Source organism: Macaca thibetana, chromosome 11 (genome assembly GCF_024542745.1).
Source record: "Macaca thibetana thibetana isolate TM-01 chromosome 11, ASM2454274v1, whole genome shotgun sequence".
In the NCBI taxonomy this organism is placed as follows: Eukaryota; Metazoa; Chordata; class Mammalia; order Primates; family Cercopithecidae; genus Macaca; species Macaca thibetana.
This window is the reverse complement of record NC_065588.1, coordinates 87,487,096-87,500,056: the sequence shown is the minus strand read 5'-3', so window position 1 is coordinate 87,500,056 and position 12,961 is coordinate 87,487,096. Positions and strand designations below refer to the sequence as shown.

General features: G+C 35.1%; 1 protein-coding gene across 3 annotated transcripts in view; it reads left to right on the top strand.

The window, feature by feature from the left end:
• The window catches only part of DCN (decorin), a 37,370-nt gene extending 24,637 nt beyond the window's left edge, over positions 1-12,733 (top strand). For all 3 annotated transcript variants that reach the window (XM_050750077.1, XM_050750078.1, XM_050750076.1), the window contains exons 5-8: positions 870-983; positions 5,100-5,193; positions 6,487-6,625; positions 12,009-12,733. In XM_050750077.1, coding sequence (XP_050606034.1) covers positions 870-983; positions 5,100-5,193; positions 6,487-6,625; positions 12,009-12,203 — 542 coding nt within the window. In that variant the 3' untranslated portion in view covers positions 12,204-12,733. The remainder of the gene's footprint in view (positions 1-869; positions 984-5,099; positions 5,194-6,486; positions 6,626-12,008) is intronic.
• Positions 12,734-12,961: the final 228 nt, after the last annotated feature.

Here is a 12,961-nt window from a genome sequence, read left to right as displayed (position 1 = left end):
CGCACAATATGCAAAAATGAGTTTAAATGGTGCTTAACTAGAGATATTTTTAGATACCTTTTCATTTTGGGGACCTGTTGTATTCTAAACACTCATAAATCATTTGCTTTAAAAATATGTTATGGCTGGGTGTGGTGGCTCACGCCTGTAGTCCCAGCACTTTGGAAAGCTGGAGCAGGCGGATCACGAGGTCAGGAGATCGAGACCATCCTGGCTAACACGGTGAAAACCCGTCTCTACTACAAATACAAAAAATTAGTGATTGCGGGGGCCTGTAGTTCCAGCTACTAGGGAGGCAGAGGCAGGAGAATTGCGTGAACCCGGTAGGCGGAGCTTGCAGTGAGCTGAGATCGCGCCACTGTACTCCAGCCTGGGCGACAGAGCAAAACTACGTCTCAAAACAAAACGAAACAAAACAAAAGTTATAATGTTTCACTAAACATATAGTAAAAATTGTAATTTTATTATTGACTTATAAAATGCTAGATTGAAATTCTTTAACAAAATTTTAAAATACCTTAGGAAAGTAATAACATAAGATGGGAATTGTAAACTTGCTTTAGTTGATTTCTGGGCAAACCTGTGTATTCATCTTAAATAATTTTATTGTTATTGCTTTCACTGATAGTCTTTTTCATAAGCCATTGTTGGTTTGGCTTTTGTTTGTTTTAATAAGGGAAATTTTTATCCCATTTTGCTATTCTCCTGAGGAGCATACCCTTTAATTTCACTTTTGTTTTTTTAGTCAAGTTGATATTAATCCCTATTTCTTTATAGATTGCTTGCTGAAACAGATACTACAGTGACCTACAGTGACTAGTGATATCCTAGAATTTCCTCTAAAAACCTTCCTCTTATTACATTTGTAGAACTGGGCACCAATCCGCTGAAGAGCTCAGGAATTGAAAATGGGGCTTTCCAGGGAATGAAGAAGCTCTCCTACATCCGCATTGCTGATACCAATATCACCAGCATTCCTCAAGGTGATAGAAGATTCTCCAAAACATTGAAAAATTTAAATTCAAAGACTTTAATTAAAAAAAAAAAAATCTTGTGGAAACTTGAATTGTCACTTAAGGGACCAACCTTATTTCCAACAAATTATCTATTACTGTTAGTGTTTCATCCAGTGTTTACATTTCCAGCAAATTCTCTATTACTGCTAGTGTTACATCCAGTGATTCAGTCTGGGGCTACTGGGCCATCCAGGCTCACTGTAGAGATGGGTAGACTCCTGTTAATGTCTACTCTAAGACACAGCTTAATGCACAGTGATTTTACAATATTGTGAAATCACAAAGAAAAAGTATATTTATTTAAAAAATTAACATGCCTTGGTGTTTGTAAAAAAAAAAAAAAGATATATGGGAGTACCTCTGAAATTAATCCAATTTTCACCTTGGGTCTGCAATACCTTAGGGAATTTTTTTTCCAGTTATTAATACCTGAATGATAGTGGTAGTTGTGTCTTGTGAAGAGTGTAGATTTTGGAGTCAGTTTGCTGGAGCCCAAATCATCATCAAATTGTTCAAAGACTTTGAAAAAGTTATTCATTTGTACTCTATCTCTTTATCTGTCAAGTGGAAATAATACTGCTGTCCACTTCATCAAGTTGTTTTAAAGTTAAATAAATAATTAGAGAAATATTTGGGATATAGATAAGTAGGGAATTAATATAACTCTCTATTATGAATTAAAAATGTTCTGAACAATCAGTATGTGTAGGCGATGTACCACACACTTAAGACAGGGAAGGGAATAGGATATGCTACATGCCTTTAGGAGCTTACTATCTAAAACCAAGCCAGACAAATACACAGCAATGACCACATAGCCACAAGGGTAATTTCATTGTTCCAAGGGATTCCCAGGAGAGGCACAAAAACCAGTCTTTGTGAATTAGAAAAGGCATCAAACCACCAATAAAAAAATTCCTCTAACTTGCACATCATCCCTACTCTTGGTTTTTCAGTCTCACAAAAGCCCTCTATATTCTCTAGTTTTACCCTCAATCTGTCCCTTTCTCAACTTAGATGCCTTGTTCTTGAGTGCCTACAAAAATGTAGGCATTTGGCCACAGAAAACATCAGTTGTGCTTTATTGTTCTTTTATAGAAATTCTGACTCCTGAAAGTACATATTCCATAGGATGCTTTCTTACCACCCCTTGCCCTATCCCTAGTCTTTTGAATACAGAGCATGCTTTTGACTTCCTTAGTAGCAACTACTGGGATAGGTAGATACATAGATGATAAAGACTGATTTATAATTTATAAAGCACTTTCATGTTGAATCTCCAATTTGTTGCATGTAACAAGTGATCTTTTGCTATCCCCAGTGCAGGAATGAAATATTTATATCTCAGATAGATATAAATTGGGGATTTAGAGAGAGAGAGAGAGATTAGATAGATAGATCTTGCTAAAATTCTTGCTGAAATTTATTTCATGCAGCCAGATGACATACATTTAGCACAGTCTCAGACTTTGCTGTCCCTCTTAATGCATGCTCCAAAATATCCTTCACTCATACCTTTTATCACTTCATGATCTCTTTTCCTTTACTTTGCTGTGTCTTCTATCTATCCCAGGTATTCTTTCCTCATCATTTATAGCTTGCTTTTATTTACCACCACTTAATAGAAAAGTTAAGTAACTACAATTTATTAAGCATGTATTTAGTTCCGTGTATCATGCCAAATGCTTGTCATGGAGTCTTTTATATGATTCTTACAACATCCCTATATAGTAGTGTTATCATTCCCGTTTCATAAAAGTGGAAAATGAGGCTTAAACAGGTAAAGACAATTATAATTAAGTTCTTAGAGTTAGGAAGTGGCAGAGATGGAATTGTGTGGTGCTGATGTCAGAACTCGTGTGTTTAACTATTTCGCTGTGTTGGCATATTAAGTCCTCCATTCTATTCATCGTTAACGCCTACCTAATACATGATTCCACCTTGCTTAGGCTGGGATACTTATGCCTGAATATCAGCAACCTCCTGGTGATATTTTCTCCCATCACTCATGGAAATGGAAAGGCAGTAGAAAGTAGTGTAGAGACTATAAAAATCATACTCTTAGACCAACCTGGGTGAGAGACCTAACTCAGTCATTTAGTTGTACTGTGACTTTAGGATAATTATTCTGCATTTCTATAACCTCAGGTTTGTTGTCTGTTACATGGACCTATTAATAACACCTATCTACTAGGATTATTGTGAGGATTACTATGTAGACGTAAGGCTTGTAATGTACACGCAAGTACTTGGCCCAATATAAACCTCAATATATTTTATCTTAAAAAAGGAAAAGAAAAAAGAAAATTTAAAATAAATGAATAAATAAATAAAAGAACTAGAGTATGGGTTCTTTAACTCAATGCTACAGTGGCAGAAGCTAATGATGCACTTTATAAATTTGTCTATCTCAAACCTTGGCAAAGTTTTCTCCCATGGTCAAACTTCTTCCTAACTATAACTTTACATTTGAGAAACTGACATCCCAAAAAGGGAGCCACTTCGAAACTAAGTAAGGGTGATGGATGTTATAGCAATTGGTGTCCTAGAGGCAATGCATTAAAAAATACACATATCTTCATGGTGATAGAGAAGAAAGGGCGTGTGTTAAACTTGCTCTGTTATATACACACTTGCTCTACTATGGGGGTATTTAAAAGCATATTTGTTTATTCTCAGGAGAATCAAGTGGTTGAAATCCCTCATTCCCAGAGTGATTGTGATTTCCTAATATTTATTTATAAGAAAAATGTACTTGTTATTTCATTTCCTCCAGTTAAGAACATGCTATTTTAACTTCTTTTTTGCCATCTATAAGCATATTACATTCCCTACCTAATAGAAAGATAATCTACAAAATTTGTAACTTTGAGTCTTATTTCTTTATCTGTGAAAGGGGATGAGTGACCAATAGTTTATATTTTGAGAGGCTTAAAGGATTTGAGGTAGGGAAAGTGCCAAGGTCAATGTTCGGTGAGTAACAGACATACAATAAATAGATGTTCCTTTTCATAGCAGCTACCACACAAAATATGCTACCATAGGAAACTAAGAAACATTTTCAAGTCAAATATGGACTAAACTATTCTATTAAATGGACAGTGTTAACAGAATTCAGTGTGATGTGATAAAAATTTTAGAGAAAATGAAACCTACGGTTTTTCAATTCTGTGTCTTTATAGACAAATAGCCAAGACTTTCTGCCAATCAGATGCTCTTTCTACACGTAACCAATTTGCTATTTTCTCTGTATCTATTGCTATTAAGTGGAACAATATGCTATTTTAAAAGCTGTATAAAATATAATACATCCTCAGATGCTAGGAGGAAACGAAAATAAAATATTTAAACTTTTATATTTATAATACTCAATCTTTGGAAATTACAGCCATGCAAGTACTATCTAGAGGTTTAGTGGGTACTTTGGATCTGAAATTATTCCCCCAAGTGTTCCACATATGGTAGATCACTTGATTATAGACCTCTCCTTTCCTCCTGCATAAACATTCTGGATTTAATAGGCATGAGTAAATGTTAGCTGTTTCTACACAGACATTTTGCAGAGGTATTTGATGTTTTTATGGAAAAGTTAATTAAGGCTAAGAGCAGCACAGCATATCAGTGTTAATTTTTAATGATGCTCATTAATGAAATAGACAATTCAGTTTGTATATGGGTTTGATTTATACGTAATCTCTTCATTACGGTTCGAATAGTGACCTTACCACTCTACAGTTACTATCTTTTATCAATGTCAATTTTAGCCCATTAACAAAGGTAGAAGAGAATAATGAGACTCAGCATTGACTTCAGTTCTTCTATTCCAAGAACAAAAATCGACTACGTGATAAAAATAATCCAGATTTTTGTTAAAGTCAACCTAGAGAAAAATAGTAAGGGTTTCCACTCCTTCCAAAAGCACACATTATTATAAAAGGGATGAAAGAAAAGATAAGTAAAACTGATTCTTTGAAACCGTGTATCTTTTAGAAAATTGATGGCATATGTCTTCTTTAAGTCTGTCCACATTCCATACTTACAATGTTTATCTGCTAATTTAACATCTTCAACTTCACATTCCAGGTCTTCCTCCTTCCCTTACTGAATTACATCTTGATGGCAACAAAATCAGCAGAGTTGATGCAGCTAGCCTGAAAGGACTGAATAATTTGGCTAAGTAATAATCTTTCATTACATTCTATCAGAACAATGGCTAGGTATATTAGTGCTTATATGATAAGAATTACAAATATGGTGACTGATTTTTGACTGTACTATATTTTCGCTGCTGCTGTTTTTTCTAATAATCTCAAACTTCAGCATATCTAATGATTTCTTGAGAAGAAGCCCATGAAATAGTACACTTACTAAAACCACCAAAATCAGCTTCACATTTTATTAATACTACACTGTTTATAGATTAGTTATGTTTTATACACAAAGTGTGTGATTAAATCAGTATGCTGCATTTAATATGTTCTAACTTAGTTGCATCAAACAGAAGGTTAAGTAAATTATAACACAGTTTCCAGAATTTGAAAATACATTAAAATGAAATCTACCAAGACAGAGAAATATTGAGCATCACACAAATTACTATTTTAATAGTTATGAGATTCTCTAACCCTCTCTTCTCTGAAAAGTTTAAAATAAAATATCTCTGGACATTTAATGTAGGTCAACAAAAGAAAAGCTTTTGTTGTTGTTGTTTTTGCTGGCCCTTCTTAATGATTTTTTAAAAAAATAAATGATACTAGTACTTGTCCTGGTTTCAAACATAACTTCAATCTGGCAAATGTTTTCATTTGTCTTCAAGGAACACTATGTTATTTTTTATGTGTATATATTGCTGACTGTCCCTACAGAGAAGCACAGTATCATGCCAGATTTACTCACTCCTGTTTTAATATACACATTTCATGGTGGATAAATAAATATAAAATATATCTTTGAATATATATATTTATATATATGCGTGTGTGTGTGTGTATAATCAACTCCTTTACTAGGTAAAATATTCTTTGATGGGAAAAGTGGTTTTTGATCCATGAGACCTCTGTCCCTCACAGTGCCTAACATAATATCATGCACATAATAAGTTTTCAAGAACATTTGTTTATTAAATATTTACAAATAAATATTTGAATAAGTGAACGGTTTTAAAAAATAAATTATTAGGAATATTATGTTCTAATAATATTAATAACTTAGGATATTGTAAGGAATAGGAGACTATGTCCAATCACGTTCTGTCAGATGAATCTCAAAGAGAGTGACTTCGAGCCGAGACTTTAACAATACATGGGCTTTGTCCGGGCTCAGAGAGGTTGGAGAAAGCACTCCAAGAACTGGGAACAGTTAAGTACAGAAACAAAAAATGTCCTTTCCTATAGACTTGATTAATTACACAATGCAGGTAAGAAAGGCATCCATGTGTGGTGTTTGCTTTCATTTCTGCTTTCTGTTGCAGGTTGGGATTGAGTTTCAACAGCATCTCTGTTGTCGACAATGGCTCTCTGGCCAACACGCCTCATCTGAGGGAGCTTCACTTGGACAACAACAAGCTTACCAGAGTACCTGGTGGGCTGGCAGAGCATAAGTACATCCAGGTAATGCAAAGCCACTGCTTATGTGAGGAATATCCAGAGAGCAAGACTCCTACCCCACTTATAGGATGCTAGGAGGCAGGAAGCTCTTCTTAGAATTTCTTTTTCAGAGTGTCTTAGTTAGAATTTCTATGACAAAATACCATAAAAAATTAAATCAAGAAGCACAACTTACATTAGCTAGATTTCAATAAAGTTTTTGATTTAAAAATATGGAGATGAAACTTAGAGTCTTTTGTAATGCTGATTTTTTTCAGTAGGGGTGGTGGTGGTGGTGGTGCCATAGTGAGTAGGGGGAATTTGAAGCCACAAGTAAAATCAAATTTTTTTTTTTCACCATCATTATTAATTTTAGTTTTCAAATTATTCAAGAATTGACTGGGAAGAGCTTCTATGGTCTAGTTCCTGCCTCTTTTTAGCATGGCCTCATCATTTTTCTTTATTTCCTCTAAAAAAAGAGATACATTTACAGAATGTGCAAGTTTGTTACACAGGTATACATGTGCCATGGTGGTTTGCTGCCCCTATTGACCTGTCCTCTAAGTTCCCCCCATCACCCCCTACACCCTATTGTGTGTTTTGTTACCCTCTGTGTCCGTGTGTTCTCAATGTTCAACTTCCACTGATGAGTGAGAACATGCAATATTTAGTTTTCTGTTCCTGTGTTAGTTTGCTGAGGATAATGGCTTTTAGTTTCATTCATGTCCCTGCAAAGGACATGATCTCATTCCTTTTTATGACTGCATAGTATTCCATGGTGTATATGTATCACATTTTCTTTATCCAGTCTATCATTGATGGACATTTGCATTGGTTCCATGTTTTTGCTATTGTAAATAGTGCTGCAATAAATATATGTGTGCATGTGTCTTTATAGTAGAATGATTTATATTCCTTTGGGTATATACCCAGTAACGGGATTGCTGGGTCAAATGGTATTTCTTGTTCTAGATCCTTGAGGTATTGCTACACTGTCTTTCACAATGGTTGAACTAATTTACACTCTCACTAACAATGTAAAAGCATTCCTATTTCTCCACAGCCGCATCAGCATCTACTGTTTCCTGACTTTTTAATAATCACCATACTGACTGGTGTGAGATAATATGTCATCTCCAGCCACAGGGAATCATTAATCTATTTTATCATTTTTGTTTGTTTCATAGACCACAGTTTTGTGTAGATTCTGAGAATTCTTTAACATCTATAAATTTTATAATTTTATAAAACTTTGGTTTTATAATCTAATTTTGAGATAATCCTAGTATATGATATGAGTCTAATTCATTTTCTGTATGTGGATAGCAATTGTCCCAATGTCATTTGCTGGAAATAATATTCTTTCTCCAATGAATTGTCTTATCTGTTGAAAATCACTTGATCATAAATGTAAGGGTTTATTTCTGGACTTTCAGTTCTATTACATTTATCTATATGTCTAGTCATATGACAGTATTATACCTTTCAATTACTGTAGCTTTTGGTTAAGTTTTGAAATTAGAAAATGTAGGTTCTCCAACTTTTTTCTTTTTTTTCAGTTATTTTGGCTATTTTGGTTCCTTTGCATTCCGTATCAATTTTATGATCAACTTTTTCATTTCTGGAAAAATATTCTTGTAAAGCTTTGAAAGGTATTGTTTTGAATCTACAGATCATTGGAAAGAATTACTATCTTAATAATAATTGAGTCTTCCAAGTTACAAACAAGGGTTATTTACATCTTCTTTTCTTTTTCTCAACAGTTTTTGTCATCTTTAGCATACATGTCTTGCAATTCTTTTACTACATTCATTTTTTTCATTCTTTTTGATGCTGTTTTGAATTGCTTTTTGTTTGTTTGTTTGTTTTTTGTTTTGAGATGGAGTCTCGCTCTGTCGCCCAGGCTGGAGTGCAGTGGCGCGATCTCCGCTCACTGCAAGCTTCGCCTCCCGGGTTTACGCCATTCTCCTGCCTCAGCCTCCCGAGTAGCTGGGACTACAGGCGCCTGCCACCACGCCCGGCTAATTTTTTTTTGTATTTTAGTAGAAATGGGGTTTCACCGTGTTAGCCAGGATGGTCTCGATTTCCTGACCTCGTGATCTGCCCGTCTCGGCCTCCCAAAGTGCTGGGATTACAGGCGTGAGCCACCGCGCCCAGCCTGTTTTGCGTTGTTAATCTTTTTTATTTGTTTGCTGCTAATGTATAAAAATACATTGATGTTTATATATTGAGCTATCCTGGTACTATCCCAAATTTGTTTTTAGTTGCAGTAATTTCTGTGAGTTCCTTTGGATATTCTATATTTAGGATATATTATTTGCAAATAGACAGCTTTAGTTATTTTATTTGGATTCTTTTAGGTCCCCCCTCCCCTACAACCCACCCATTGCATTGGCTGGAATCTCCAGCGCAATGTTGCATAAAGGTGATGAAATTAAACATCTTTGCCCTATTTGTTAGTTTAGGAGGAGGGGGCATTCGTTTTACCATTAGTTACGATGTTAGCCACAGGTCTTCTGTAGATGCTCTTTATCAAGTTGAGGAAGTTCTCTTCTATTTCTAGTTTACTGAAAACATTTATTATGAATTTCTTTTTTTCTTACATGTTTTTCCTGCATCTATTGAGATAATCATGCGAGTTTTGGCCTTCATATTTTTGATATAGTGTATTACATTGATATTACTTTGATTTTCATATGTTAAACCAATTTTACAACCCTGAGATAAATCATTTTTGGTCGCATAGTATAAAATCATTTTATATGTTGTGAAATGTAGCTTCCTAACATTTTGTTAGAGATTTTTCGTCCATATTCATGAGAGATTTGATTACAATTTTTTTCTTATGATGAATTTTGTGTGGCTTTGGTCTTAGAAAATATTGACCCCATAGAATGAGTTTGGAATCTACTTCTATTTTGCCCTACACAGACTAATACTTATGTCTTGATATTTTCTTCTCTCACTTTCAAGATTAACCATAAATGCTCACCAAACACCCCTTCCTTTAGTTGTTAATCACTACTGGAATATAGAAGATGGTAAATGACAACAAGAAACTTCCAAAAGATGAGAATCACAAACCATGCATATAAGTGTTGCTTTCACTTTAATATTCCTTGTTTTCCTGTTTTTATATGACATCTACTTTTAAGCCCTTACAGAAACAAAGCCATTTTCACCAGTACATGAATGTGAATGTCCTAGTGGGTAGAGCAAATATTTCAGATTTTTTGTTTGTTTGTTTGAGACAGAGTCTCGCTCTGTCACCTAGGCTGGACTGCATGCAATGGCACGATCTCAGCTCACTGCAACCTCCGCCTCTCAGGTTCAAGCAATTCTCCTGCATCAGCCTCCCGAGTAGCTGAGATTATAGGCATGCGCCGCCATGCCTGGCTAATTTTTGTATTTTTAGTAGAAACGAGGTTTCACCATGTTGGTCAGGCTGGTCTTGAACTCCTGACCTTGTGATCCACCCGCCTCAACCTCCCAAAGTGCTGAGATTACAGACATAAGCCACCACGCCTAGACTTTCAAGTTATTTTTTTAAGGGAGTACTTCATAGGTTTCATAGCTCACTTAAGACCTTGTTGTCTTAGTGTTATATTTTAACCTCGCTTGTATGATTTCAGAGAAGTTGCTTCTTGACCTACAGAACTTATATCCACAAAGTGAAGTGTAAACTCATTTCTAACATTCTTTGTATAAGTCTGGTATTTAGTGAGCCTAAGAAAATCTATGGACAAATTACCATTATCTTAAACATGATTGTAAAACATAATTCAGAAAAAAATCTTTGATTGATTTTATTGCACTGTATTCATCAAGTAAAATGTATTATGTAGAATACATGTTTGTTAAAACTTCCTAGGTCTATTTATTCTAAATGCTGTGATATTTAAATATTTCAGAATTTCTTGGAATTCCTGATTCTTTATTTCAATTCCTGTACTTTACGCTCTCTTTTTCTTTTTCACTACACAGCACTTTCTTGTTCTATATAATTTTGTTAAAAGGTTTATATATTTTTTTGCCCTGAAAACATAATATTTCATGTAGACCCAATATAGTCATGTAGATCTGATATATGAAATAACATTTATTCCTTCAACACATATTTATTGAACACCTGCTCTGTTCTAGTACTGGAGATACAGCCATAAATGAGAAGAACCATTCCTGTCTCATGGAGCTTTTACTCTAGAGGAGAGAAACAAACAATAGTAAATCAGCATAATATGCTATATATTGATAATGCTATGAAGAAAAATGCAGAAATGTAATTCTGCCGCAGAGAATGACAGAATGGGGTGGTCAGGGAAGGTCTGTCTGGTAAGAAAAAGTGAATTACATGAGGCAGGAAGCCTTGCAGACACCTTAGAAATTATGCCAGGTTGAGTTAATGGTGTTGACAACTTAAGAAGAGATCATGCTTTGTGCATTAGAAGAGCAGCAAGTAGACCAGATGATTGACTTGTACAGTAAGAGAAGAGGAGGTCAGAGTAGAAGGATGTCAGACCATGTAGGATTTGTAGACCCCTTTGAGAACTTTAGATTTTATTATTCTGCATGAGATGGGAAACCACTGGAGTTCTGAGGCAAAGAACATATAATTTGGTTTACTTTTTAAAGCAATTGCTCTTAGAGCTTAAAAAAAAAAGGATAAAATTTCGGAAGGCAAAAGGGGAAGCAGGAAGAATAATCAGGGCAACTTCAATCATTTGGAAAGAAACAATGGTGACTTGGACAAGGCTGTAGGAGTAGACATGGAGAGAAGAACTAGATTAAGTGTACATTTTGAAGGCTGAGCTAGCAAGATTTGTTGTTGATTATGTAAAGAGCATAAGGGAACTGGAGCTCAAGGATAATGACAATGTATACAGCCTGAGCATCTGAAATGATTGGCATGCAATTTACTGAGATGAGGAAGACAAGACCAAAGAAGGGAAAAACAAATTTTCAAAAGGAAGGGAGAAATCAAAAGTTTAATCTGAGAAGTAGTCAGTTATTCAAAGTGGGGCCGGTTGCAGTGGCTCATGCCTGTAATCCAAGCACTTTGGGAGGCTGAGGTGACTGGATCACTTGAAGTCAGAAGTTCGAGACCAGCCTGGCCAACATGGTAAAAACCCATCTCTACTAAAAACAAAAATTAGCCAGTCATGGTGGTGTGTGCCTGTAGTCCCAGCCACTCAGGAGGCTGAGGCAGGAGAATAGCTTCAACCTGGGAGGCAGAGGCTGCAAGGCACTGAGGTCACGCCACTGCACTCCAGCCTGGGTGACAAAGCAAGACTCCATCTCAAAAAAAAAGTGAAGGATTAAAAAATAATAAAAAAAAATAAAATATTTACCTGAAGGGCCTCAACATATTTAGAGAATGATAACTATCTTCTGTTGTTTCATGTTGTAGGTTGTCTACCTTCATAACAACAATATCTCTGTAGTTGGATCAAGTGACTTCTGCCCACCTGGACACAATACCAAAAAGGCTTCTTATTCGGGTGTGAGTCTTTTCAGCAACCCGGTCCAGTACTGGGAGATACAGCCATCCACCTTCAGATGTGTCTACGTGCGCTCTGCCATTCAACTCGGAAACTATAAGTAATTCTCAAGAAAGCCCTCATTTTTATAACCTGGCAAAATCTTGTTAATGTCATTGCTAAAAAATAAATAAAAGCTAGATACTGGAAACCTAACTGCAATGTGGATGTTTTACCCACATGACTTATTATGCATAAAGCCAAATTTCCAGTTTAAGTAATTGCCTACAATAAAAAGAAATTTTGCCTGCCATTTTCAGATCATCTTTTGAAGCTTTCTGTTGATGTTAACTGAGCTATTAGAGATATTCTTATTTCACTAAATGTAAAATTTGGAGTAAATATATATGTCAATATTTAGTAAAGCTTTTCTTTTTGAATTTCCGGAAAAAAATAAAAAGAGTATGAGTCTTCTGTAATTCATTGAGCAGTTAGCTCCTTTGAGATAAAGTCAAATGCCAAACACTAGCTCTGTATTAATCCCCATTATTACTGGTAAGCCTCATTTGAATGTGTGAATTCAATACAGGCTATGTAAAATTTTTGGTAATGTCATTATTTTGAAAAAATAAATTTAAAAATACATTCAAAATTACTATTGTATACAAGCTTAATTGTTAATATTCCCTAAACACAATTTTATGAAGAGAGAAGACATTGCTTTGTTGACAATAACAGTATATCTTTTCAAGTTCTCAGCTATTTCTTCTACCTCTCTCTGTCTTACATTTGAGTATGGTAACTTACATCATCTATGTTCAATGTAAGCTTATAAAGCACAAAGCATACATTTCCTGATTGGTCTAGAGAACTGATGTTTCAA